This window comes from Primulina tabacum, chromosome 2 (assembly GCF_025594145.1).
Source record: "Primulina tabacum isolate GXHZ01 chromosome 2, ASM2559414v2, whole genome shotgun sequence".
Taxonomy (NCBI): Eukaryota; Viridiplantae; Streptophyta; class Magnoliopsida; order Lamiales; family Gesneriaceae; genus Primulina; species Primulina tabacum.
In genome coordinates, this window is record NC_134551.1 from 2877474 (window position 1) to 2904356 (window position 26883).

The following is a 26883-nucleotide window of genomic DNA, read 5'->3' on the forward strand; positions in this document are numbered from 1 at the left end:
AAATCATAGGAGATCCTCCTAGTAAAAAAAATATATATCTGGTCCTATTAAAAGTTGATTCAAATCGGGATGGATCAGTATCAACTTGATGGTTTTTACATTTGAGTAGGTCTTTTATGAGACGGCCTGACGTATCTTTATCTGTGAGACGGGTCAACCCTACCGATATTCACAATAAAAAGTAATACTCTTAGCATAAAAATTAATACTTTTTCATAGATGAATCAAATAAGAGATCCGTTTCACAAAATACGACCTGTGAAACCGTCTCACGCAAGTTTTTACTTTTACATTTATATTGCATTGTTTTTTAAATGTAAAATGAAGTAAAATAATATAAAAAATATGATAAGAACTGTGAAATATTTACGAATAATTCGTCTTACAAATTTATCAAAAAAATTAGGGAAAACATGGTAAAATAAAATTGCACCCGGTATAACTAGGTTTTATCGGTCTAGATTTCACTGATTTGGTAACTTACTAATAAAATGAAAGGAAAAAAAAAACATGATGGTTGAACTTCTTTTCCATTTCCCTTTCATTCTATTGCATATATAAACGTCACAAAAATGTCTTGTTCAAATGAAGTTTAGTGGTCTGCTGTCACAAACAATGGGCCGACATGTCGAGAAGTGGGCCTTTAACTTTTAATTGACGTCTACCTCTGATAGAAGGCCATTGAGTTGGCCTGTCAATTTATTGGGCTTAAAAATAATTTATTTCTTGTGGGCCTCCCACTTTGAATGACAAATTTGATAATATGAGTCAAGTCCTTGTCTCATGCTTAGTCCTCATTCTAACAAAGCATGTTTCCTTGTCAATATCATAATCATGAATCCCCTTTTGTCTTTGGATTATTGGGAGATTAATAGCTTAAGGATATGGAAATCAGTAACCAGAATTGACATGTTAGTTTAGTAAATCATTAAGGGCGTGATTGATATGAATGAATGAAATAAGATATGAACGAATTAATTTTGAAATGAAATGTAGATGGAAATGGAATGATTATTATGTTTTTTTTCAATGATTGGTATCAAAAGAAATGAAAAATGAACGTAAAAGAATTATTTTTAATAATGAAAATATTAAAAATAATCATTGGAGTGAGTATTGTCTTATCAAGCATGGGTATTTCATTCTCACCTCATTCTTTCTTACCAAGCATGTCCTAAATCATAACAACAATAACAATAATAATAAGAATATGTATTCAGTGTTAAACCATCTTACTAATGAAAACCATGTATGCATTTTATAGAATAGACTTGCAATAATAGAATTCAAGCATGAATCAGGAATGAATATAGAAATAAAGTCGAAATTGATACCTCATGGATGGGTCCACTATCCCTGGCCCATCCCTAGCCCAAATGGAAGACAGGCCCATCAAAGGTCCATGTATTTTTCTATAAATACCAAGTTTGAGCATATGATTTTTCATTCACTATATTGTTTTCATCAGCATCCTTAACTGCTCCCCTCATATATCCCCAGTCTCTGACTTGAGCGTCGGACTCGGCTATGTCGGGACACCCTCCCGGTCCCCCCTTCTAACGATCTTATTCGTGATTTCAGGCTCAGGGCAATTTCGAAACCTGCGTCTGGACTAGCGACACTTGCTGGAAACGGATTCTAAATTTTCTGTGAACATCAGGAATCAAATTTCGAATTCCTAAGTTGATTTATTACCAAAACAAAACTTATCAAAAACAACAAAAATAATGATTTCGGAGGGTTAAAAAATTTGAATTCACCCGGAAAACGAGATCACAATATCTGGACTTGACAAAATTTGTTAACACTAGGTTAATCGAAATTTAACCCATCAATTTTACAAAGGCGTGTCTTTGCGAAATAATTCCAACAAGGAAAAAAAAGGAAAGAAAAGAAAAGGAAGGGTTTCGAGACCTGTCGGCTCAACACTAGACACTATGTTTGAAATATAATAAGATTGATAATTGAAATCTTGGCAATGTTAACATAATGGTACCAATTCAATTTGACTAAAAAAAATGTGAATTGTTGACAAATTGGGCATTTCAAACAAAATATAAATAATATGATCGGTTTTTTTTTTTTGTCCCTTCAAATTTTTCTAAGACCACATTTGTGATGTTCATGAGCAGACAACCACGCCAACGATCAAGTGATATTCGGCACGAACCATAGCCATTGCCTAAAAGACTAGTCTATCACATTCACCCGAAGACCGACCCAATTGTTTGATTTCCTTTTATAATAGAGATATGGACTGCAAGTCGATTCGAAAGATATTTTTAGGGTTACGCGCGAACGTCGATAATAATAAAAACAAGAAGAAAGAATACTCCCTGAGCAGTAAGATTTTGTGAAATCACTTGATGCACAATCTATGTATGAAATGAGGTTGTAACAATGTAATTGTATGAGCTTTCAAACCCGGTGGCGAGGCCAAAAGGGTCGGTAGAGTACTTGTTTGATCTTAGGTTTTTATATTTTTATAGATTATATGCATAAAATATATCTCTCCACCAATAGATTAATCATCGAGCTTTAATCACGCTCATTTTACCAAGACTTCTGTCCCCGTCACTGCCCTAAACTAAGTCCCTATACATACACGTATATATATATGTATGTATGGATCGGAAGAAGAATTCAAATACTTCGATAAATAATATGAAGTTCATTTTTGCTAATCTGCTGACTTTGAATACCTTGCGGCGTGTGTTGGTGATCATCAATGTGAGAACCGAAAATCTTGTAATAATGTAATTAAATTTGGAAGGAAATTTTATTAGCATAAGATTCTTTTTATTGTATTAGAATAAGATGGCCATGTTGAAATCTTTATTGCCAGGCAAATTTCGAATTTTGGGGTAGGAAATATTACAAATTAGTATATCATACAAGATGCAAGGAAACAAGATAAAGAAAATCTCGGATATTCATATAAATCAAGGATTTATATCTCACGAATTAGGAAGAGAAATCATCAGCAATGACAAGGATATTTGGAGTCAATATTAGGAGATTTGACATGAATTTTTGGTATGATTTTAGTGCCAAATATAGCTCCACCCTCCTCCCCTATAAATAGTGCATCAACCCCACTCATTCAACACAGCATAATTTCGAAATCCTAGAGCTGAAAAACTCGAAAATTCAGCAACTCTCCCTAGCCAAAATACTGCACAAAAATCGTCCCGAAAATCGTCAAAGAAATCGAGCCGGAGCGCTACCCGGACGAGGAGCGCGAAGTGATCCAAACCAAGCCGTTCACTCCACGTTTTTTTAAGTACATCCAAACACTGTAAGTGGGCTGTTTTAAATTTTGTTTTATGCACATGAAAATTTCGGTTTTGTGGTTTAAAAATACGGTCGAGTACTGTCGTTTTGTCTATACATTTTTACGAAAGTTATTACGTTTATGTTTGACACTGAGAGGATTCCCTGAAAATGGGTGGAATTCCAACATATGGCCCTTAACAGTGGGATAGAACTGTTTTATGGCCTCGCCCCCTTAGAGGATTAAAACTTAGGGACTGACGTCAGTAAATCGTTGAAAGGTGAAAAATCGCAGTGTTATTATGTTATGAAATTTACGTTACGATTATGAAAAGCATGATGTACGTTTATGATATGTTTTGAAAATGTTATTAAATTGGTTATGTTGTGTTCAAAGTCCCCCATTTACTGAGTATTCCCAAAATACTCACCCCCCCTACAACCCTTCCCAGATAAGTCCAAAGAACAGGTTGAGGAAGAGGAGTCCGAACAGTTCTGGGGATGGTGATTCACGAGACCAGTAGTAGTTATGTTCGAATTTATGATTTAATAATTGTAAGACGCTTCCGCATTATTTACTATTTCGTTGGATTTCCTTATTGTAAAGACAATGTTTATTTCGTGAAAATTATGATATATAAACTGGTTCGGTTTATACTGTGCTACGAAAGGCTTGTTGTTTCGATTGTGTGATTGTTAAACAACGTCGGTGTCAATCCCGAGTTTCGGGGCGTGACATTTAAGTGGTATCAGAGCCGCCAGGTTCATAATCCGAGTGGGAAAAAAAATCGATTTTCAAAAAAAAAAAAAAATCGGGAATTCCGGCCAAACAGGCCCTTAGGGCGATCCGCCGCATTTTTCGCCGATTCCGGCCGCTTTCGGTAGTATTTCTTTGATCGGAGACCAGATCTAGGACCGCCTCGACGAGACGAACAAAAGCCCTCAAACAATTTCAGATTTCGTTCTCGGGTGCAACCGGAATTTCGGATCTACGGATTTGGCGTACGAACCCTAACGCCGAATCTTATTTCGTCCAATTACCCTATCAATCCTACTCCGATTTTCAATTCCTTTTACCCAAACATTATACTATCCATGGGTAACGTTTCCCAACAATCAATTTTGAGATCGGATCAACTAATCGAAAACACCCAATTTCAAGTGAATTAACCGAGTTTGAGCGAGTTCCGGCCAATTAGGTAGTTTTCCGACCGATTCTGGCCGTGCCACCACCGGTTCTGTGATGCTGACCTCTTCGCCGTCGCACGCCTTTCCTCCGACCATACTCCGGCGAGTCAACCCGGCGAGTCAACTCGGCCGAGTCAACGAGTCAACACGCCAGCATGTGTCCTTCGATTTTTAGTAGGAAACTCCGAATTCGGTTCCGTCAACTGATCTGAAATCCTCTCGACATACTCTTCGAATCCATATGTCTATCTCAAAACTTTCCATTTTTCGAAATTTTCAAAAAATTTTAATTTTCAGTATCTTACTCTATCCTGATATTTTATTCTGTCTTAGTGATTTTGTTCTAGGAGTTTTATTTTACCTTTCTTTTTCCGTTGTTGCTATTTTATTCAGTACGACTTTTATTTCCTTTAGATTGGTCATGTTCTTTCTTTTAGAAATCAATAAAAATTTGTTCTATTTGGTTCATTGATTTCAATTTATTTCAGCACAACCTATTGTATGAACTTTACTCGTACAACAAATTCTTAGAACTTGCAATCTGTAGGAAATGGCCGGCAGACCCCCAAGACAGAACCGCAAACCGCGTTATGCTAATATCAACCGTGAAGGCGGACAGGAGAACGAGCAAGGAAATGGACCCCCGCCGGCAGTCAACTTAAGCCAAGCTGATCTTATGGCCATAGCCACTATTGTGGCGACAACACTGCAAGGGTTGGGAAACCCGAACGCCAATCAGCCACCACCACCTCCACACCAAATGGAATCAAGTTCCACTATGAGTCACTCCGCAAGAATAGGTGTCCAACCTTCAGTGGAGCCGCTGACCCTGAAGTTAGCCAGAGTTGGCTGAAAGGTGTAGAGACTCAACATCGTCTATTGGAAGTTCCCGAGGCACTGAAAGTGGACGTGACTGTGGCGTTCCTGGAAGATAAAGCAGTAAAATGGTGGGAAGCAATCTCGCCAGCCATGACAGCTGCAGGACCAATGACTTGGCAGCGATTTCGAGAAGCCTTTCTGAAACAGTATTATCCAGCCGAGGTCAGACTGCAGAAACTGAGTGACTTTGAAAACTTCACTCAAACTCCGGATATGTCAGTTGTAGAATACACCTCCCAGTTCAACGCCTTAGGATCTTATGCTCCGACAATCATGGCGGACGAAGTTCTAAAATTACACCGCTTCAAAAAGAGTTTGAACAGCAGAATACAGTCGGCTTTGGCAGTCTACCAACCTGCGAACTTCTCAGACTTGATGGGCGCAGCCATCCGAGCTGAAACTGATATCCAGCGCAGAGAGAAGGAGATTAGGAACAAAAGGCCTATGAATGATCAGTCCTCTCATGGCAGTCAGTCGTTCAAGAAACCGAACCACTCCGGCGAACCACCTAAGGGGCCTTCACCCGCCACCAACTACCAAGCCATTAAGCCTTGCCCAACTTGCCACTTACGACACCTGGGAGAATGTCGTAGAGCCAGCGGCGTCTGCTTTGGATGCGGAAAACCAGGACACCGTATGGCAGATTGTCCAGCCGCCAGCAACAAAACAACTGGACCAGGTAAAGGAGACGGGTCAAGCTCAGGGGCGAATACCAATAAACCACGGGAGAACAAACCGAATGCCAGGGTGTTTGCCATGACGCAGGAGGAGGCAGATGATGCAAGCGATGTTGTGTCAGGTACCATATTTTTCAGCAAGTGCCTGCTTATGTGTTATTTGACTGTGGCGCTACACATTCTTGTATATCTAAGAGATTTGGTAAGAAGTTAGGACGTAAGCCCGATAAGCTAACCGAACCTTTCCAACTAGCCACGCCTACTAGTAGAGCCATTGAAACTGACGAAATTTACAGAGATTGAAAAATCAGTATTGGTAATTAGATTTTTAGAGCCGACCTGATACAGTTGATCATGGTCGATTTTGATATCATCTAGGAATGGATTGGTTAGCAAGAAACAATGCGGTAGTAGATTGTAAGGGAAAGGAATATCCCTACCTATTTGGAGACCAGGCCAACTCCAGTTTCGAGGACGAAACTTCTCATAAGGAGGGAGGGATGTGAGAACCGAAAATCTTGCAATAATGTAATTAAAATTTGGAAGGAAATTTTATTAGCATAAGATTCTTTTTATTGTATTAGAATAAGATGGCCATGTTGAAATCTTTATTGCCAAGCAAATTTCGAATTTTGGGGTAGGAAATATTACAAATTAGTATATCATACAAGATGCAAGGAAACAAGATAAAGAAAATCTCGGATATTCATATAAATCAAGGATTTATATCTCACGAATTAGGAAGAGAAATCATCAGCAATGACAAGGATATTTGGAGTCAATATTAGGAGATTTGACATGAATTTTTGGTATGATTTTAGTGCCAAATTTAGCTCCACCCTCCTCTCCTATAAATAGTGCATCAACCCCACTCATTCAACACGCATAATTTCGAAATCCTAGAGCTGAAAAACTCGAAAATTCAGCAACTCTCCCTAGCCAAAATACTGCACAAAAATCGTCCCGAAAATCGTCAAAGAAATCGAGCCGGAGCGCTACCCGGACGAGGAGCGCGAAGTGATCCAAACCAAGCCGTTCACTCCACGTTTTTTTAAGTACATCCAAACACTGTAAGTGGGCTGTTTTAAATTTTGTTTTATGCACATGAAAATTTCGGTTTTGTGGTTTAAAAATACGGTCGAGTACCGTCGTTTTGTCTATACGTTTTTACGAAAGTTATTACGTTTATGTTTGACACTGTGAGGATTCCCTGAAAATGGGTGGAATTCCAACATATGGCCCTTAACAGTGGGATAGAACTGTTTTATGGCCTCGCCCCCTTAGAGGATTAAAACTTAGGGACTGACGTCAGTAAACCGTTGAAAGGTGAAAAATCGCAGTGTTATTATGTTATGAAATTTACGTTACGATTATGAAAAGCATGATGTACGTTTATGATATGTTTTGAAAATGTTATTAAATTGGTTATGTTGTGTTCAAAGTCCCCCATTTACTGAGTATTCCCAAAATACTCACCCCCCTTACAACCCTTCCTAGATAAGTCCGAAGAACAGGTTGAGGAAGAAGAGTCCGAACAGTTATGGGGATGGTGATTCACGAGACCAGTAGTAGTTATGTTCGAATTTATGATTTAATAATTATAAGACGCTTCCGCATTATTTACTATTTCGTTGGATTTCGTTATTGTAAAGACAATGTTTATTTCGTGGAAATTATGATATATAAACTGGTTCGGTTTATACTGTGCTACGAAAGACTTGTTGTTTCGATTGTGTGATTGTTAAACAACGCCGGTGTCAATCCCGAGTTTCGGGGCGTGACAATCAACAACTTCAGTTATCTCATCGCCATGAACATCATTGGAAGGAACGGTGGGGACACGTCTGTGTGATGACCCCTCATTGAGTGAAACCGTCTCGCCGTGGCCATGCACGGTCGGTTCCGGTGAGTTTGGTTCTTTTTTCCTCTTGTGCTTTACATCTTGATGCCATTGCTTGATTTTGTGTATAGTGTGTTCTTCCAGTATTGCACTCTTGAATTGAGACCCCATCTGTGTATATGAGGATAACATAATTAATTTCTAAGAGATCGAGAATCACTAAACCTCTGCAGGAAGGAAACAAGAATGAAGATTTTGTAAATTAGAACCTGAGTGACGAGGGCCTAAAGGGGTAGAGTTATGTAGCTGCAAAGGATTTGAACCATTATCCTGCATGAAATATATAACACAAAACTTAGTGCATCTTCCTTAATTTTTTGATAATTCATGTTTACATAAAACATGACACTTTGTAAAAACTGAATATGTTTAATTAATATTCTTATCCAAAACTTACGCCAACGCCACCCTGATAACGATCACTTCTACATTCTCATGGCAGCAAGATTTGATCCCAAACTGCCACTGCATGTAAACATTAAAACGTCATAGAGAGATCTCAAATGCCATTTCCGTTCTACCAATGTATCGTCCCGCAGAGGCGAAACTAGCGATGCGAATCGAAAAATTATGGGTATTAGATCATGTTTTTCGTGAGTATATAATATGTAAGTATAAAAATCTATAGGAAATTGCATTTCAACGAATTACATACGACACCGGACATGAAATTTTAACTGACTTGAGGAACAAAATTCTATCTAGACTAACTCATAAGATTTTGGAAATTTCCTATTACAGAAATAGATTAATAAATAAATTGAACACATATTAGAAACAGTCAGTTGTATGTTAGAGAAAGCACGTACCGTAACCCATATGAAGAACGAAAACTCGAATGCATTCTGTAAAAAAAAAAAATCCACCAATCGAAAATCAGATATTTGAAATTTTGTTAAATTTTATCAATTAATCTTCGTCAAGTATGTGTATACTAGACTACTAATAGAGTGGAAGATTAGTAACACTATTTTGTCTCTAATATGACTCAAATATTACATATATATGTGTGTGTGTGTGTGTGTTACCATAAATATAGGATGAAATGAAGCAGAGTTAAGACAAGCTGCGGGCGATTGAACCAGAAGAGATTGTTGTTGGGTTGCACCAATGGAGACCCTTTGATCACTGTGTTTTGATTTGTCAGTTGCATTGCCATTCTTGCCACTATCACTTCAAGTTTAGTTCCAATTACTAGAACTATCTGCAAAAATAAATAAATAATGTTCCATATTAGTAGATTTTTGTTAGAACATGTACACTTTTCTTAAATGGGAAAAATATATATATAAAAAAGCTGTCTTATAAGTTAGAATAGAATTTTTGGTGTTTAATTTGTTTTGGCACATTTAATCCGATTTTCATCGAGAGTGTTGATATGTTTCAGACACAGCTACAATTTCTGACATACTAAATATGCAAATGAAAAGGATCAAAATGTAATTAGGTCAAACTGTACTACTTACGATCAGAGGGAGAAATGAGACCCACAGATAGGCATTCCAACCTGTTAGAAGAAAACTATTAACAAAAATAGCACAGAGAAACTAATTTGATAAAATAATTAAATAAGGAAAAATTAATCGGAGGTTTGAATAAATTATCATACCATGGACATCAACGAGCAAGAAGATAACGACTACGAACCACATGACGGGGCTGTACAATTAGTTCACAACAGATGGAATCGTTATAACCCATGAAGAAAATAAAAACGATTACACAACGTAACGAACCGCGTCGTGCACATATAAATTAATTAGTTTCTATATGTGCAATATACAAAAAGTTTATCTGATTTATCCATGGCATGATATATATATACCTAATGCCAACGACAGCTTTGAAATCGTCTTCCAAAGATCTTTGTATGTACTTCTGGAAATTAAATGAATTATTTGTAGATAAATGAGCCTACAAACAAAAAACACAAACAAATCCCTTATGTCTGAATAATTTCGAGATTAATAAATTTCTATTTAAAGAATTATGATCGTACGTACTAACCGAAATAAATCCATGGCGCAGAGTTACGGAGTCGATTTTCGCCACCGAATGAAAGAATTGCCGAAGAAAACATTTCTGCACCAAATTAATCCACAATAGAGCAGAATTTGATCCATCAGATCTCACATGTCGTCGCCCAAATGTTGTTTGTCTTGCGTATCTGAATCTTTCAGGATCTATACGTATACATACATATATGTCATTTTCAATTTCATTCCCGAAATTTCGTACTATTTTTCGAAAAGACTTTTATCAAAATATATTTCTTATAATATAAAAAAAACATGTGTTTTGTCAAAATATAAAACTGCTTTTATTTTTTTTAAAAAAATAAAATTACAAATAATTAAGCCCACAGTGAGGTAAGCACCGTTGGCTGCCATGTATTCTACGGTTTGGGTTTCTTTCTCCCAGGCTTTCCATCGCTTCATCTGTGAATGGGGTAACATGAAACTTGAAAGAATCATATATATATATATATATATATATATATATATATTGAAAGTATGGGTTTTTTTTTTAAAATAATGTAAATTTTTTTTTTTTTTCAAAATTAATGTAAAAAAAAAATTGTTTGCAGAAATACGGCAAACCGTGCTTACGACGTAAGCACGGACGCTGCTTACGTGGAGCAGTGTCCGTGCTTTGTAAGCACGGATTGAGATCCTTGTTGGCTTATTAGTGACGGTTTTCAAATCCGCCGTTACTAGCGACGGTTCTAAAACCGTCGCATATAGCGACTGTTTAAAAACCGTCGGCAATAGCGACGGTTTAAAACACCGTCGCCGATTCAAAATTTGCGACGGTTTTGTTAGAAAATCGTCTCTATATTTGCCGTAAATAATAATATTGACGGTGTGCGATTAATGTACGCCGTTAATGTCCAGACATGATGTTTTTAAAAATATTTTACTATTAACAGCGCACATAAACATGCACGTCGTTAATAATACTATTAACGGCGTGTCTTTATTGTGTGCTGCGAAAATTGCATTGTTATTAACAGCACACATAAATACATGCTGCAGATATTATTATCCGCAGCGTGCTTTTAATGCACAGCACACGAAAATTGCATATGTTATTAACAGCACACATAAATAGCGACAGTTTCACAACCGTCGGGAATAACAACGGTTTAAAAAACCGTCGCCGATTCAAATTTGTGACGGTTTTGTTAAAACCGTCGCTATATAAGGTTTTTAAAAATATTTTACAATTAACAGCGCACATAAACATGCACGTCATTAATAATACACCGTCGCTATATAAGGTTTTTAAAAATATTTTACAATTAATAGTGCACATAATTTAATTTAATATATTTAATATATTATTAAATCGGTTAATATATTTTATAATTAAAAGTGCACATAATTTAATTTAATATATTTAATGTATTTATGTGTGCTGTTAATAACATATGCAATTTTCGCAGCGCACAATAAAGACTCGCGACGTGCATGTTTATGTACGCTGTTAATAGTAAAATATTTTTAAAAACATCATGTCTGGACATTAACGGCGTACATTAATCGCACACCGTCAATATTATTATTTACGGCAAATATAGAGACGGTTTTCTAACAAAACCGTCGCAAATTTTGAATCGGCGACGGTGTTTTAAACCGTCGCTATTGCCGACGGTTTTTAAACAGTCGCTATATGCGACGGTTTTATAACCGTCGCTATTAGCGACGGATTTTGAAAACCGTCGCTAATAAGCCAACATGGATCTCAATCCGTACTTACGAAGCACGGATGCTGCTCCACGTAAGCAGCGTCCGTGATTCGTAAGCACGGTTTGCCGTATTCTGCAAACATTTTTTTTTTACATTAATTTTGAAAAAAAAATATTTTTTTACATTATTTTTAAAAAAAAACCCTGAAAGTAAACAAGACGATTTTAACCTCAAGTTCCGCTACAAAATATTGAAATTGAGCTAAGTGATCTCAAAGTGAAAGAGCTCGAGCTCGACACATAATCCGAGGAAGATGAACACAAAGCAGACAGTGGCAAGAGCCCAGCTTGGGGTTTCTTCCAGTGAGCGGTTGATTCCGATGCCGCCGCCTTCTTCTCCCCCCGCCATGATCAACTGAATGTTCTTTCTCCGGTGGGGGAGGTCACAGTATCATGGAGGGAAAGATGAATAAATTTATGAAATTAAGTTGGGAAGAATACGAGGAAAGATTCAACTCATGTCTTGTTCCTCAGTCCACATAGATGGGAGAAAATGCAATTGTTGAATACTAACAAGTCTCGAATATGTTGGTTGTTCCAGTGACGGTCATATCCACACTTTGACTGGGTTAATTTTGTTTTTAATATTATATATAAAAAAATGTTTTTAATAAAACAACTTTTAATTTAATTTACCTACACTAGAGATATTATTTAAACTGCATTATTCGTTGTATTTCTCTTATCTTTGCATTTTACAAAATATTTAATATGATGTTCATATTCAAAACTAAGCATATTATGATAGAAATATATTCAATCCGGGTAACTATATATACTCAAACTATTGAAATTAGCATATGGTTTATTTTTTAAAAAAAATTGTGTTAAAAATTAAATCAAAGATATTTCAATTTATATCATTTTGATTTATGTTGCTAACTTGTCGTCAATATTAACCCTACTTCAAAATCGAATATGTGACATTAATCACACGACAATTCGTAGGATCATGCATTTGTTATTTTACCACAAACTATAGTTTGTGATAGATATGCAACTCAAATCTTTTAAACTGTACATCAATCCAAATATCAATATTTGATTGTTCACCCAACTAAGATAATTATTGCAATTCTTAGTAGAAAAGTATTTAGAAAATGTGTTATAATACATATATTTTAAGTTTTTTTTTAAAGCAAATTTCCCTCCAAATCTAAGTTTAATTTTTGTAATTTCAACAAAAATCAAGAGACCTAATTAAGATCAACGAGGATTTTAATTCAGATTAAAAATTCTAAAAATCAAGAGGATAACAAAACAGAAAATTGTCAAGATCATCATTGATATTTGAAGTTCAACAAAGATATTTTCAGCATTAACACAGCTAAGTTGGTGAAGAGCTCAATTAGCTATGGAATTTCAGTAGAAATTAATAATGAATAATAAAACTGTTTAGAGATATTTTTTTAACCAAAGATAAGTATTTTGGCTAGGGCATAAAGAGAGCAGATCAGAGGATCAAATTAGCAAAGAAAACATTTTTCCTGCTACGGACTTTGCAATTTCTTCAGACGAAAAATGCCTAGATCTTAAAATAGCTTAAAACGTGAGGGGGAAAATGCAATTTAATTATTATGTTAAGACTAGATATTGAAGAAAGTATCTTATCAATATTATGATTCTAGCTAGTGTGTTTTTTTTTTAAAAAAAATTATGATCCTAGTGATTAACACACATCTTCTTTTATAGCAATCAAAAAATGAGTAGGTATCTTGTTGGTGAGACGGTCCCACGAAACTTTATCTATGAGACGAGTCAATCATACCGAATATTCACAATAAAAAGTAATACTCTTAGCATAAAAAGTAATTTTTTTCATTGATAACCCAAATAAGATATATGTCTCACAAAATACGACCTATGAGACCGTCTCACAAAAGTTTTTGCCTCAAAAAATTTAAAACTAAAAAGTTGGAGATTGATCTTTTGTATTAAATAGATTTCAAAAAAAAAAAAAATTTTGAGACAAAATACATTTCAATCATAGCGAAGTATATCATTAATATTTTTTTGTAGCTTAAAAACATTTATCGTCATAATATAACGATCATAATAATTATTACTTAATTATAAAGAATGTTGTGGTTCAAGGTTATAAGCATATATATGCGTTTTAGATTTGAAAGTTGGTTTTTAGGGCATTAAAAAATGCACCAATTGGAGCGGGATTAAAATTTAATATTTTTCATGACGATTAAATTACAATCATTATTTTTTGATTCGCAAATTACGGAGCTAATGTTATATCCTGCGAGTCATGCTAGCCAAGTAAATCGTATTGAAAAAACCATGTGCAACAAGCTCACCCGAAAAAATATTGACAAAGAAAATCAAAATTAGGGATGTCAATGGGTTGGGACTAAACCTTATACCGTATTAAACCCGTCCCGGGCTAGCGAGTCTACAAGCGGATCCCGAGTTTGGTCAAACCCACTGGACCTGACCCGCCTCGCGAAAATATGTCTATATATTTAAAATATAAAATATATATGTATATATATTATTAATGATTTTTTACACTAAATAATTAATATTTTATCTATAATATTAGTTTATAAAATTTTTGGATTGAAATTAATTTATTTTATTATAATATATTTAATATGAAAATATATTATTACAATTTTTTATTGGTTATCAATTGAATACAATTCGATATATTTAACTTGTGATAATATTTTTTGTTCTAAATATTATTAATATAAATTTGGACATATAAATTTAATGATTTGTTAATTTTAAATTTTTTTTGAATAAATATAAAATTCTATATTTTTGGGGGTCCAATCCAGTTCGTGGTGCGGGGCGAGATGGAGTGGAGTGGTCTAAAGGTAGGCGGTGTGGGTCTCAGGTTTGGACAAACCTATCCCAACCTAAATCCGTTGTCATCCCTGATCAAAATCCTCATTATCGTCAATTGATTAAAATTTAAGTATTATTTTAAAGTGTGAGTTATAAATTGTGATTTTAGTGATTGACGCGTGATTTTTTTTTTTTAAAAAACAATTATGTCGAAGACTAATCTTGTGCATTAACGAATATAAATTAAATTGACTATCATTAATATATAATTTTAGCTTAAGTAACACTCCTTATCATAATAATAATATAGATTAATTATTTTAGTTTTCTTCAAATGACTACTTTAAAAATACACTTATTTTTTTTAAAATATTTCACATTATAGCCTTATATAATTCAATAATCCTAAAATGCCATTTTTATTACCATTTTCATTAATCTCAATTCATGACTATTAAAATAGTTAAATAAGTTAAATTTATATGCAAATTTTTATGAAGATTAAATGGATGAATATATGTTCCTTAATCATTTAACTATATTTTGCTGAACAGTAAATGAAATTCTGGCAAAGATAATCTCTTTTTTATTCTCTTAAAGTTGCCAATTTGATTTTATTTTTATTCTAATATATTTAATTTATTGATCGTACCAAATTATAATTGTTTTTCTTGGACATTTCAAATTATTAATATTTTAATTTTGAAGTAGCAATTCACAGATTAAGATGCTTGGAAAATAAAATTGAGTGTTTTAATTTGTTATGAATGAATTAAATATTTATTTTTTCAAGAAAAAAAACTGTACTACATTACTTTATGTTAACGATATTTTATTAAAATTGTATTTTTTTACATGAATTAATGTATAATTATTTATTAACTATAATCGTTTTGGATTCGAAAAATGGTATTTAAGGTTTTAAAAGTAGCTTTAATTGCAATCTTAAGTCAGTTAATATTTATGGTGGAGGAAAATTATTGATTAACATTTAAAGGAATGAGTTAATGCGTTGTTAATAATAGTGGATATTTTTGTACAAATGATGTATAAGTTCGTCAATCTAGGGGATCGGAAGTAGAAGCGAGACCAACGTTTAAGGAAACTTTGAAAGATGTATATGTAAGAAAAATAATGTATAGATTTTATTTATTTGTGAAAGTTCAGTAAATTCGAATTAACCATCATTTTGATTGAATTCTATGGTTTTAATGAACTTATTTGATGAATTGGATATTAATTTTGAAAGACGACATTGGTCGTGTTTGACACTCTAGTTTTCTTTTCTTTTCTTTAAAAAAAAAAGGAACAAATAGAGCAAACAAAATTTTGGATAATTTTTTTGGGTTGTTTGGTGTTGTTCTTTTGTTTGATAGATATTTTCTACTCACCGTCTTGTAAATTTCAACTGACTAAATTAATTTTTTAATGATTATAATCAATTGCACATTCCCTAAAAGGGATATATTTATTGGAAAAAAAAGAAGAGAAACTAGAATTTTGGTCTTACATATTTGTTTGTTTGTTTGTTTGTTTTTTTTTTTTTTGGATTTGGCTATTTATGTTATTTATTTAATTTAATTTCAATCTTAATTCTGCATATTTTATTTTTTAGCAATTTGTTCTTTTTTTTATCGAAGTGTTGATGTAACACTACACATATTACATCAGTGACACGTTGTAATGACTAAAATGTAAAAATAGCAAAGATAATAGACAAAAAAATTGACAAATAGATGACAAAAATCAGACAGAGACAAATATACATAACTAAAATAACAGTTTTCCCAAAGAAAAAATTGTAATTTTGGTGTACATATGCTTTTTTCTATGTGATGTGACCATTTAAATAGATAAATTTTAGTTTATTCCATTATATACATATATATATATTTCTATTTTATTCATTTGTTTGATACTTTGAGTCATTTTTCTATTGGGGTGTTGGCACGAAAAAATTAGAAAACACGAAATTGGGAAAAAAAATTAAAAATACAGGACTTAGATCCAATTTTGATGATATAAAAACCAAAATCATAAAGCCTTAAATATAGAAGACAAGTCTTGTTAAAAAAAAATTAGTACTAATTTTCTGAACATGAATGGTCTATGTATTTTTTCAGCGAGGAAAACGGCACTTGTGTTCTGTTGTATCCACGTAGGTGTATGACACGCATTGGTTTAACAAACTTCGGATATTATATATATGGACACACACAAGTGTGTTTTCCATATGCTATATTTCAGTGCTAAATTCAGTATACAATGGTCAATATTTGTAAAATACTTCAATCTTTCTGGTCTATCCCTCTTTCAAAGGATGATCACATGATAGTTCAAAGTCAAATTTCACATATTTTTTGAAGTCAAATCTAGCCAAAAAAAAGGGGGGAAAGGCAAGAATTGTGCAGCTCAAGAGTGGGGGACATAATTGGTGTCATGTCAATACACTACAAATAAGGTTAAATGTGAAAAAAGACAAACTTATTGGACTACGAACAAATTTTAATGATTTACATTACAAGTCACTTGAACAAAAACAAAATTAGCCAACTTAGATTATTTTTTATTTCAAAATGTAAGTTTTTTCTATAAATCACAAGTTTTAATGTATTAGATATATTTATCAGGGTTATTTTAATCTTGTAATAATTTTTTTATAATATTCTTCTCACAAAAAAACATTTGAATTTTGCGCATGCACTGAATCAAGAATCCTGATTATGTCACACTTGTTGAATAACAATGGAGTTCTTTTGTATCTTTGAAATATTAGCGTATTAGCGTGTGAATTCTTCCCCAAGCAATCAAGCACGGTCAAGGACTAATAAATTGGGATGTTCCCGGCAAAGCTTTTTGACGAAAAAAATTAGAGAATAGTATTTTGGGGTAGGCTAATATGTTGTCCGACGCCGTTAGCATATAGAGTGGAATCATTTAATATGTTGCCTTTTGTAACACGATGAGCTTGGCATCACATTATTGAATATTTCATACGTTTAAGTACTGCATCCCACTTGATTCCCCTGCCCTATCAGTTTGATATACAAAAATTTCTGGTGATTAATCGTTGCGCGGGGTTGGTACTTGGTAGCATCGATGCTTTTCATTTCATTCGTAGGGATCTTGTTTTCTGATTTTACGTACACCACTTATATATTTCCCCATGATTTTTCGAATGATCGCCCAAATTCTGCATGATATTGCATTTCACAGCACAACCATATATAATCACTACAAGAAAAAAGGCGAAAGACAACGGTTTTTAACCGTTGTCGTTGGTCAAAAAAACTGTTGTTAAAGCCACTGTTGTTAAATGATGCGCTCAAAGACAACGGTGAAAAACCGTTGTCGTAGACATCAAAGATGACGGTGAAAAACTGTTGTCATAAGTCTTGTAAAACTGGTTGTTAAAGGCATTGTGGTTAAAAGGGTGCGCTCAAAGACAACGGTTTCACCGTTGTCATAGACGTCTAAAGAGAACGGTAAAAAACCGTTGTCGTAGCATTGAAAAATCGTTGTAAAACAAAATTTTGCGACGATTTTTCTAAATAACTCCGTCGCTAATAGCGACGGTTTCATTTGTCTGTCGCTAATTGGCGACGGGTTTTATTATGATTGTCGTCGCTAATTAGCGACGGTTTTAGTTATGATTTCCGTCGCTATTGTTTTTCGTTAAATAAAAAAAAAATTTACGGTTATAATTTTATAAACCTAACAAAAAAACTAACAATCTTACTAAATTAATATATTTATAAACCGTCCCCATGAGCGACTACAGTAATAGAATTAACCGTCGCTATTTGCGTCGGTTATCATAGAGACGGTGTTTTAAACAACCGTCGAACACATTAACTTAGTGACGGTTATTTCGTCGCTAATTTAAAACGTCAAGAATTTAAAAATGCGACGGTTTTACAAACCGTCGCTAAATTAAATCGGCGACGGTAAGCTAAAAACCGTCGCTAATTTTAGCGACGAACAGGCGAGAACTGTCGCTAAAGTTAACGACGGATTTTTTAAAACCTTCGCTAAATTTAAATTAGCGACGGTAATTTATAAAACCATCGCTAAATATTAACCGATTTTTTTTAAAAAAATTAAAAACTACGACAACGTTTTTTCAAAAACCGTTGTCTTTAGCCAAATAAAACACTAAGAAACGACAACGTTTTAAAAAACCGTTGTCGTAGTTAAAAAACCATCCGAAAGACAGCGGTTTACACAAACCGTTGTCTTTGACCCTTGACAGAATCTTATATAGACAACGTTTTTTGATAAAACGTTGTTGTAGCCCAAAAAAACCATCCAAAAGACAACGGTTTTTAAAAACCGTTGTTGTAGCCTAAAAAAAACCGCTCATAGACAACGGTTGTTAAAACGTTGTTGTAGCCCAAAAAAAAAGCTCTTAGACAACAGTTTTTAAAAACCGTTGTTGTAACCCAAAAAAAGAACGCTCATAGACAACGATTTTTCTAAAAAACCGTTGTTGCTGAAAAATAATATAGTGAATGTTGAATTAGACACTTAAACTTGGAATTTATATGAGAATCTCTGGGCCTATCATGAGCCTTCCACATGAACTAGGGATGGGCCGCGGGGTTTGAGTATGATCTTGATGGGCCTATTCATAGGGTATCAGTATGGTTAAGAGTAAGAATGAAATTTAATTAATCTCTAATTTTCGAAGCATTTGGGGTCTTAAAAAAGCTTGTAGCATACCTTTGAATTTCCCCAGCTATCAAGTGAAATGAGAGATAAGTGGCCAAGCCCCATGAATTAATATTGTGTTTTGTACAAAACAAAGCATCCAATTAAGTGACATCCCTAAGTCATGCCAAAATCCTAGTCAAACAGTCCATCATTCTGACGAGCTCTACATTTTTGAGAAGTGTAATAATTGTTCATGCGAGTTAAAGCAATCAAAATTAGATGGTTGAGTTGTTGTCAGCTATAATTTTTTATAAAACGACATGAATTTAACACTACTTAAATATATGGTCTGATGCATATCGTCTATAACTTTTGGTGAGACAATAAGTGTGAAATATTTGTGACTCCACACCGCAAGCATTTTCCCGTGACCATGATCTCGAGTTCTTCAACCTATTGATAAGCTAATCGATCTTCCGGGTAAGATTGCTCATTGCATATCATGTAACTACAAAACGAACACGGGAAAACATTTTTAAATTAAAGTTGTCTGCAGCTCAATCGGATAATTCATTACACATTGAATTTATTTTAATATTACAGAAAAATTAAATCCAATTTATAGTGAGAGTCATGAAGATTTTGACCTCAAACTTCGTCTCCACCGAACAAATGGAACAATTGACACTGGAAATGTCATGCGCATATTTTTGAATAATCGAAAAAGTCCAAGAAAATTCCCCACTTGTTTTCACGCGTCTAAAAAGTCAAAGTGCTTACTCGAATTCCCATTATACCCTTCTCTCCTTTTCCTTCTGTAGCTCTTTTCTCTTTATATATATGACATACAATCTATCATCCGTAGGCATATTATTATATCCGTTTTCTTTCAGTCAGTTAAAAAGTTAAAAGAGACGTTAATTTATTCTTTAACTTTGAAGATTTTAATTTTTAATTCGCCTGAGCTTGCAAATTCTGTTGAGTTACTTTGTGGCGGTGGATCACACCGAAAATGGCGGGCGGCGGCGGAGGAAGGACGCTGGAGGAAACACCGACGTGGGCCGTGGCGGTTGTGTGTTTTGTTCTAGTGGCGGTCTCTATTGTCATCGAGCATATCATCCATTTAATAGGAAAGGTGAGAATTTCTTGATTTTTGTTTTCTGATTAAACTCGATGTTTCCAAATTTTATTCCTTATTTTATGAAATATATATTCAATATTTGCAGTGGTTGAAGTCGAAAAATAAAAAGGCTCTGTATGAATCCGTTGAAAAAATTAAATCAGGTAAAACGACGAGGATAATCAAATTATTTCATATAATTTCTTTGTAATAAGTGACAGATTTATTAATTTATTCAACATTTTTTGTATTTTTGCAGAGTTGATGCTGCTGGGATTTATATCCCTGCTTTTGACGGTAGGACAAAGTCTAATTTCTGGTATATGTATATCCAAAGAAGTGGGAGCCACGTGGCACCCATGCAGCAAAAATCAAGAGAGAGCGAAGTACCCCTCCGAAGTCATCGAGACGGAAGATCGCCGGCGGAAGCTTCTCGTGGCCGCCGGATTCCGACGGATCTTGGCCGCCGGCGTAACTGATAAATGCGCAGCCAAGGTATTATTTTTATCTATTTTTTCATTTTATGCACGTATATATTTTTTTTTATCAAGATTAATACGACCCACCATTGATGCATGCTTATGATTTTTACTATATATTTATAAATTTTAACATAAATAAAATGATTTTGTATATTAAAATTTTTGAAATTTTGTGTTGTAATTTTTGAATTCACTACTATTCATGCATTTGGTTTTTTTTCTCCCCCTAAGTTTTTGGTTAAAATTTCATATCCTAAGTCTCACGATACAATTAGTGAAGTATTAATTGTTTTAATAAATATGCCCCTGATATTATTTAAATAATAGCTTAATTTGTGAATAATTAATTACTATTTTGCAGGGGGAAGTCCCATTTGTGTCCTCGGACGGCATTCATCAGCTACATATTTTCATATTCGTATTGGCCGTATTTCATGTGCTTTATTGTGTTCTCACATTGGCTTTGGGAAGAGCTAAGGTACGTACTTAATCATAAATACCTATGCTCATTAAAATGCATATTTATATATAATAAAATTACAATTTAAATTAAACTTCAAGTTTACTAATTATCATTTGATTGTATATTTGATTAGGGTTTTTTATATGTAATATAATATTTCTTAAAATCACAAAAACTTTTATATATTTTTTAAAGATAAGCATTTTTCCCAAATTATTTTTTTATTGGTTTTAGATGAGGAGTTGGAAAGCATGGGAAAAAGAAACAAGAACGGCGGAGTATCAATTTTCACACGGTAAGGAGACAAAATCTTTTAGGATGTGTTTTTATGGAAATAATAATTTAAATCCATCGTATTTACCTCGTATGTGATTTCATATTCGATTTGAAATTCATTTCTCGAATACTTTGTCGAATCTAAATAACTCAATCGAAAACCGACCTTACTTAAATTTTTATTACATGGAAGATCCGGAAAGATTCAGGTTCGCAAGAGATACATCGTTCGGAAGGAGGCATTTGAACTTTTGGAGCAAAACTCCATTCCTACTTTGGATTGTAAGTAATTCCGAACTCCGAATTTTTTTTTATCAATTTATATATAATAATATAAAAGAGATATAACATTGCGTATAATTGACCTTAAAAACAACACATATCACATATGTACGTCTTACGTACTATTTACCATGTTTTGGTCGTGATTTCGATCACGTCAAGTACATTATTAGTACCAGCTCATGCAAATTAGCTACGGTATGTCAACGTTTTTAGAGTCAAATTTTAATTCAAGCTTGGAAAAATAGGGAAAAATCATATATTCTTGATAGAATATTATAGAAGGTGAACAAGTCATGGGTGGCAATAACAAATTATTTTTTCTCTAAATTTATCGGTTCACGAGTCGGGTTCGCGTGTTGGCTCATGAGAACTATTAGGCTCATGAGTTTCGATGTTAGATCATGTTCCCAAGCTTTGGCTCATAAAAGTTACAAAGAAGCTGTTTTGGACCACCCATGATTGTGTTAGTCTATATATACATATATATTTATATTTATATTGTTATATTTATGTTGAGTAATTTACAATTTTTTTTGGTGATTTGTTTTTTTCAAAATTATTACAGCACTATTTGCCACGGATATTTAAAAAATATAGGTTGTGTTACGTGAGCCTAAAATTGTTTTGTTTTGTTTTTTTGCGTAAAATAGAAGAACTCTGTAAGCCAATAGTTAGTTAAATATATTATTGAATTGTGCATTGATTCATTAATATCTTTTAAAAAAATGAAAAGAATGACGATGATGAAAGGGGAATTAATTAAATGATAAGGTGGCTGTCATTTTTTCCTCAAATTGATGACTTTTTCTTATGTTAATTAATTTTTGTGAAATGACAACGTATTTATATTCGCGTGCAAATATTATAAATGAACCCAATTTTGTAATTACACAAAAAAAAAAAAAAAGAAGCTAGGTGCCATATTATTAATAATTAAATAACTGTTAATATTATACAAGGGATAATGAAAGAAATTAATTAAAATGGACAGTGAATCATTTTCCAAAATATAGTCTATATTAAAACTTTTGTTATCTTATTCAATTTTTTTTTTTAATTTCTATCATTTTTCATGTACTCAATTTGCAAGAAATTGTTCTTTTTATTTTATTTATTTAATTTTATTTCGTTTTGCAGGTTTGCTTCTTTAGGCAATTTGTAAGATCTGTTCCTAAGGTTGATTATCTGACTCTAAGGCATGGATTTATCATGGTAAATATTATTACTATTACATCAAAACTATTACTTCTAAATTTTAATATATTTATTTTATTTACTCTTCAAAATAAAAATTATTTTATTCTAAAAAAGAACAACAATAATTTTTTTTAAAAATAAAAATAAAAATACATAATTGTGTGTGATTTGATTTCAGGCGCATCTTGCTCCACAAAGCCATAACAACTTTAATTTCCAGAAATACATTAATAGATCACTCGAAGAAGACTTCAAAGTGGTGGTCGGAATAAGGTTAGTACATTATGTTTAAAGTAAAGTTATGATAGTTATGGTTTTTCAACAAAAATTAGTACTGTAGTTAGTAAAAGCACATGACACATGATCCCGACTCGACCCGTTGTAGACATGGCCGGTCTCTATGCTAGAGCCACGTCGAGGCTCGGCTCTATGACCGAGCATGGCGTCGTCTTCATAATGCTAGAGAATTTCCGAGGTGCGACCCTTTCTAGAATGAGACCTGCCTTAAAAGGCAAGTTGCATTTTATACGCACCTCAAACAAAAGAAAATTGAAATTGAAATATATATATATATATATATATATATATATATATATATATAAAAGTCTCACATTAACCATTACATTTCACACATGATCAAAATTTTGAAACGATTAATATATAAATGAAATAAATTATATCCTCTTAATTATATAATTGGCAACTGATCTTAGGCTTGATTTGATTATTATTTCAGCCCACCAATCTGGGGCTTCGCTGTGTTGTTCCTTCTCTTCAATACTCATGGTGAGTACTAGATTTTACGCATTTTGTATATACTTGTTCCAAATTATCCATCATTTAATCATGTAGTATCGAATACAAATCCAGGACGGGATCGAGTGGAATAATAGCACTTCTAAACTAAAAGATATCGCAAATTATTAATCTCTCATTCTATAATTTTAAATGAAAAACTAGCAAATTAATTCGTCCCATGAGTCGTCAATGTTTGCCATCAGTACAGTAAGTTGGTAGTTGTTTTTGTTTTGAGTCGGTGTTTTGATATGAAATCAAATATCATTGACGTGATATCGACATGACGTAGGATATTACTTATATCAGACAGTGCAAAATCACATTAGAAGTACTCTGACATAAAAAAACAAGTTTAAAATATTGTAGAAGACCAACTTGATCAATACAGAATCAGAAAACAACCAAAGGCAGGCTAAATTAAAGGACTTGTTATACCATTTATTCTTGTTTTGAATACGACAATGCCAATTAATTTAGAAAATTGGTGTAATTTTCGAGACATAATCTTTGACTAACCCTTTAGTATATACGTATTGATTTATTCAATGTGTGGACAGGCTGGTATTCGTATCTTTGGCTACCATTCATCCCATTGATTGTAAGTATTCAATTGTCTACGTACGCATCAATTAAAGTTGACTTTTTCCATAATTAGTTTCAATGAAGAATTTAATATGTCACATAAAAATCTTCGACTTTTTCAACGTAACAGATAATATTGCTTGTCGGGACCAAATTACATGTTATAATTACGAAAATGGGTCTGAGGATTCAAGAGAGGGGAGAGGTGGTCAAGGGTGTGCCAGTGGTACAACCGGGAGATCACCTTTTCTGGTTCAATCGTCCACGACTTATTCTTTTCCTTATTAATTTTGTGCTTTTCCAGGTAATCAATTTAATGTTTTCCATTTAAAATATAATTTAATTTAATTTTTATTGTAAAAATTCGAAAAATAATAATAATGAATATTTGCTTTGGCCTTTGCAGAATGCATTTCAATTGGCCTTCTTTGTCTGGAGTTGGGTAAGTTTTCTTCATTAAATTTATAAGTAGCAATATAGATACAACATTAAGGTGTTAAGTAATTTTGTTTTAAGAAAAATCATGGATTATTACATTGCAATTGAGATCAATTTTGAAAATTGCTACTCGGTATTTTTCGTAATTAATTAAAATATTTTTTTGTTGTTTTTAAAAATTAGGACAATTTATAATATGTTTTTTTTTAAAAAAATTTCTTTCCCTTGTATATGACAGTATGAATTCGGAATAAGATCCTGTTTCCATGAACAAGTGGAGGATATAGTGATCAGGATAGCAATGGGGTGAGCATCATTTAAACTAAATTTATTATGGTAAAAACTTGTGTTAAACGGTCTCACGAGTCGTATTTTATGAGACAGATCTCTTATTTGGGTATCCAGAAAAAAATATTATTTTTTATGCTAAGAGTATTACTTTTTATTGTGAATATTGGTAGGATTGACCCGTCTCACAGATAAAGATTCGTGAGACTATCTCACAAGAGACCTACTCATTTATTATTTATTATCTATCTATCTTTGACTTGATTTAATTACTGTTTTAAAATATAAAAATGTAATTAACCATGATTAATTGATATTTAAACAGGGTTCTCATACAGATCTTATGCAGCTATGTCACTCTACCACTGTATGCCCTTGTGACTCAGGTATCTAAATATTATTATTTTCTTATTTATCATCAATTTTTAAATAAATATAGACATATATTCATGAATATTTTTCACATATATTAACAAAATACATGCTTGAATTGGACAGATGGGATCGACCATGAAACCTACTATATTTAACGAACGAGTGGCCACGGCCCTAAAAAATTGGCACCATACGGCCAAGAAACACATCAAAGAAAACAAGCATTCGACTTCGGTCACACCGATGTCGAGCCGACCCGCTACGCCGTCACGCAGCATGTCACCCATCCATTTACTAGGACATTATCAGAGCGAGATGGAAAATAGTCCCTGGATATCTCCAAGAAAGTCGAAATACAATGCGGACTATTGGGACATCGATCAGGGGTCGCCTTCGGCCACGACCATTCATCTACACGATGGGTCATCGTCTACTCTTCACCAGAACATCGAGTTGGACCATACGGAACAAGAGATGGAAAACAGCCAACGCGAGGCGAGCTCGTCGCAAGTTGTGCCTCTACCAAGTGAACAACATGTGATCAATGTTAGAGGGCCTAGGGAATTCTCATTTGACAAGAGACGTAGCATATAATTTAATGTTGAAGCCGTGGAGTGAGGTGAATATGTAATTTAATTGTTTGTGTAGGGGTGAGGGGTGTCGATTGAAATTTCATTCTCACAAAGGGAACTTGTATGGTAGGCATATTGGAAAGTGAAAGGCTTCTATCAGAAAAATGAAATATAGGGAAAAGTTTTTTTTTTATATTTGTTTTTGTAATATGGAATATATTAACATTCATAAATTTTTATAGATATAGATAATCTTTTGGTTTATTTTGACAAAGAAGCTAATTAATAAGTTTTGTGGTTATTCAAGGATTACATGGGTATAGTAATTGTTAATATTGGAACTTGGACCTAATTCAACCCGCTGTTCTGTTGTCACTTGTAGTTATGCACTGGATAAATTTTCGAGCTGAACGTGTTAGTTTGCAAATCACATCAACTAGATAAACGATATTAGACAAGTCACTACAAGAAAAATGATTTTCTGCAGCACATCATCAACAGCGTGCATTGAATGCACGCTGCGAATAATACTTTTAACGGCGTGCATCAATATGTACGCTGTTAATATTGTTGCACTTGACAGAAATAACGGTGCGCATTAAAAGCACGATGCGGAAAGTAATATTATATATTATCCACAGGGTGCAATAATGTGCGCTGTTAATACCCTATGCATTCACGGCGTGCATAAAAATCACGTTGTGAAAAATGGGTGTTATTAACGGCGCGCATTAAAAGCACGCTGCGGAAAGTATATAATATACTATCTCCAGCGTGCAATAATGTGCACTCCTATGCATTCACGGCGTGCATTAAAAGCACGCTGCGGAAAATGGGTGCGAATTTTTAAATTAGCGACGGTTTTGGTAAAACCGTCGCTAATT

General features: G+C 33.5%; 2 protein-coding genes across 2 annotated transcripts; one reads left to right on the forward strand and one right to left on the reverse strand.

Annotated features, from left to right (window-relative positions):
- Positions 1-7726: 7726 nt before the first annotated feature.
- Positions 7727-10374, reverse strand: LOC142537270 (MLO-like protein 3). Its single transcript, XM_075642818.1, has 10 exons — positions 10295-10374; positions 9925-10100; positions 9743-9831; positions 9527-9576; positions 9384-9424; positions 8946-9121; positions 8727-8762; positions 8315-8382; positions 8127-8187; positions 7727-8028 (listed from the first exon to the last, which is right to left on the reverse strand). Coding segments are annotated over exons 1-7 (612 nt in total). The 5' UTR covers position 10374; the 3' UTR covers positions 7727-8028; positions 8127-8187; positions 8315-8382; positions 8727-8761.
- Positions 10375-20003: 9629 nt separating this feature from the next.
- On the forward strand, positions 20004-26191 carry LOC142525109 (MLO-like protein 6). The gene is made up of 15 exons (XM_075629281.1): positions 20004-20258; positions 20350-20407; positions 20503-20738; positions 21087-21203; positions 21423-21483; positions 21658-21746; positions 22887-22961; positions 23125-23219; positions 23683-23732; positions 24302-24342; positions 24457-24630; positions 24733-24768; positions 25003-25070; positions 25378-25438; positions 25551-26191. The coding sequence occupies exons 1-15, from the start codon at positions 20136-20138 to the stop codon at positions 26019-26021; spliced, it is 1755 nt and encodes a 584-aa protein (XP_075485396.1). The 5' UTR covers positions 20004-20135; the 3' UTR covers positions 26022-26191.
- The last annotated feature ends 692 nt before the right edge of the window (positions 26192-26883 follow it).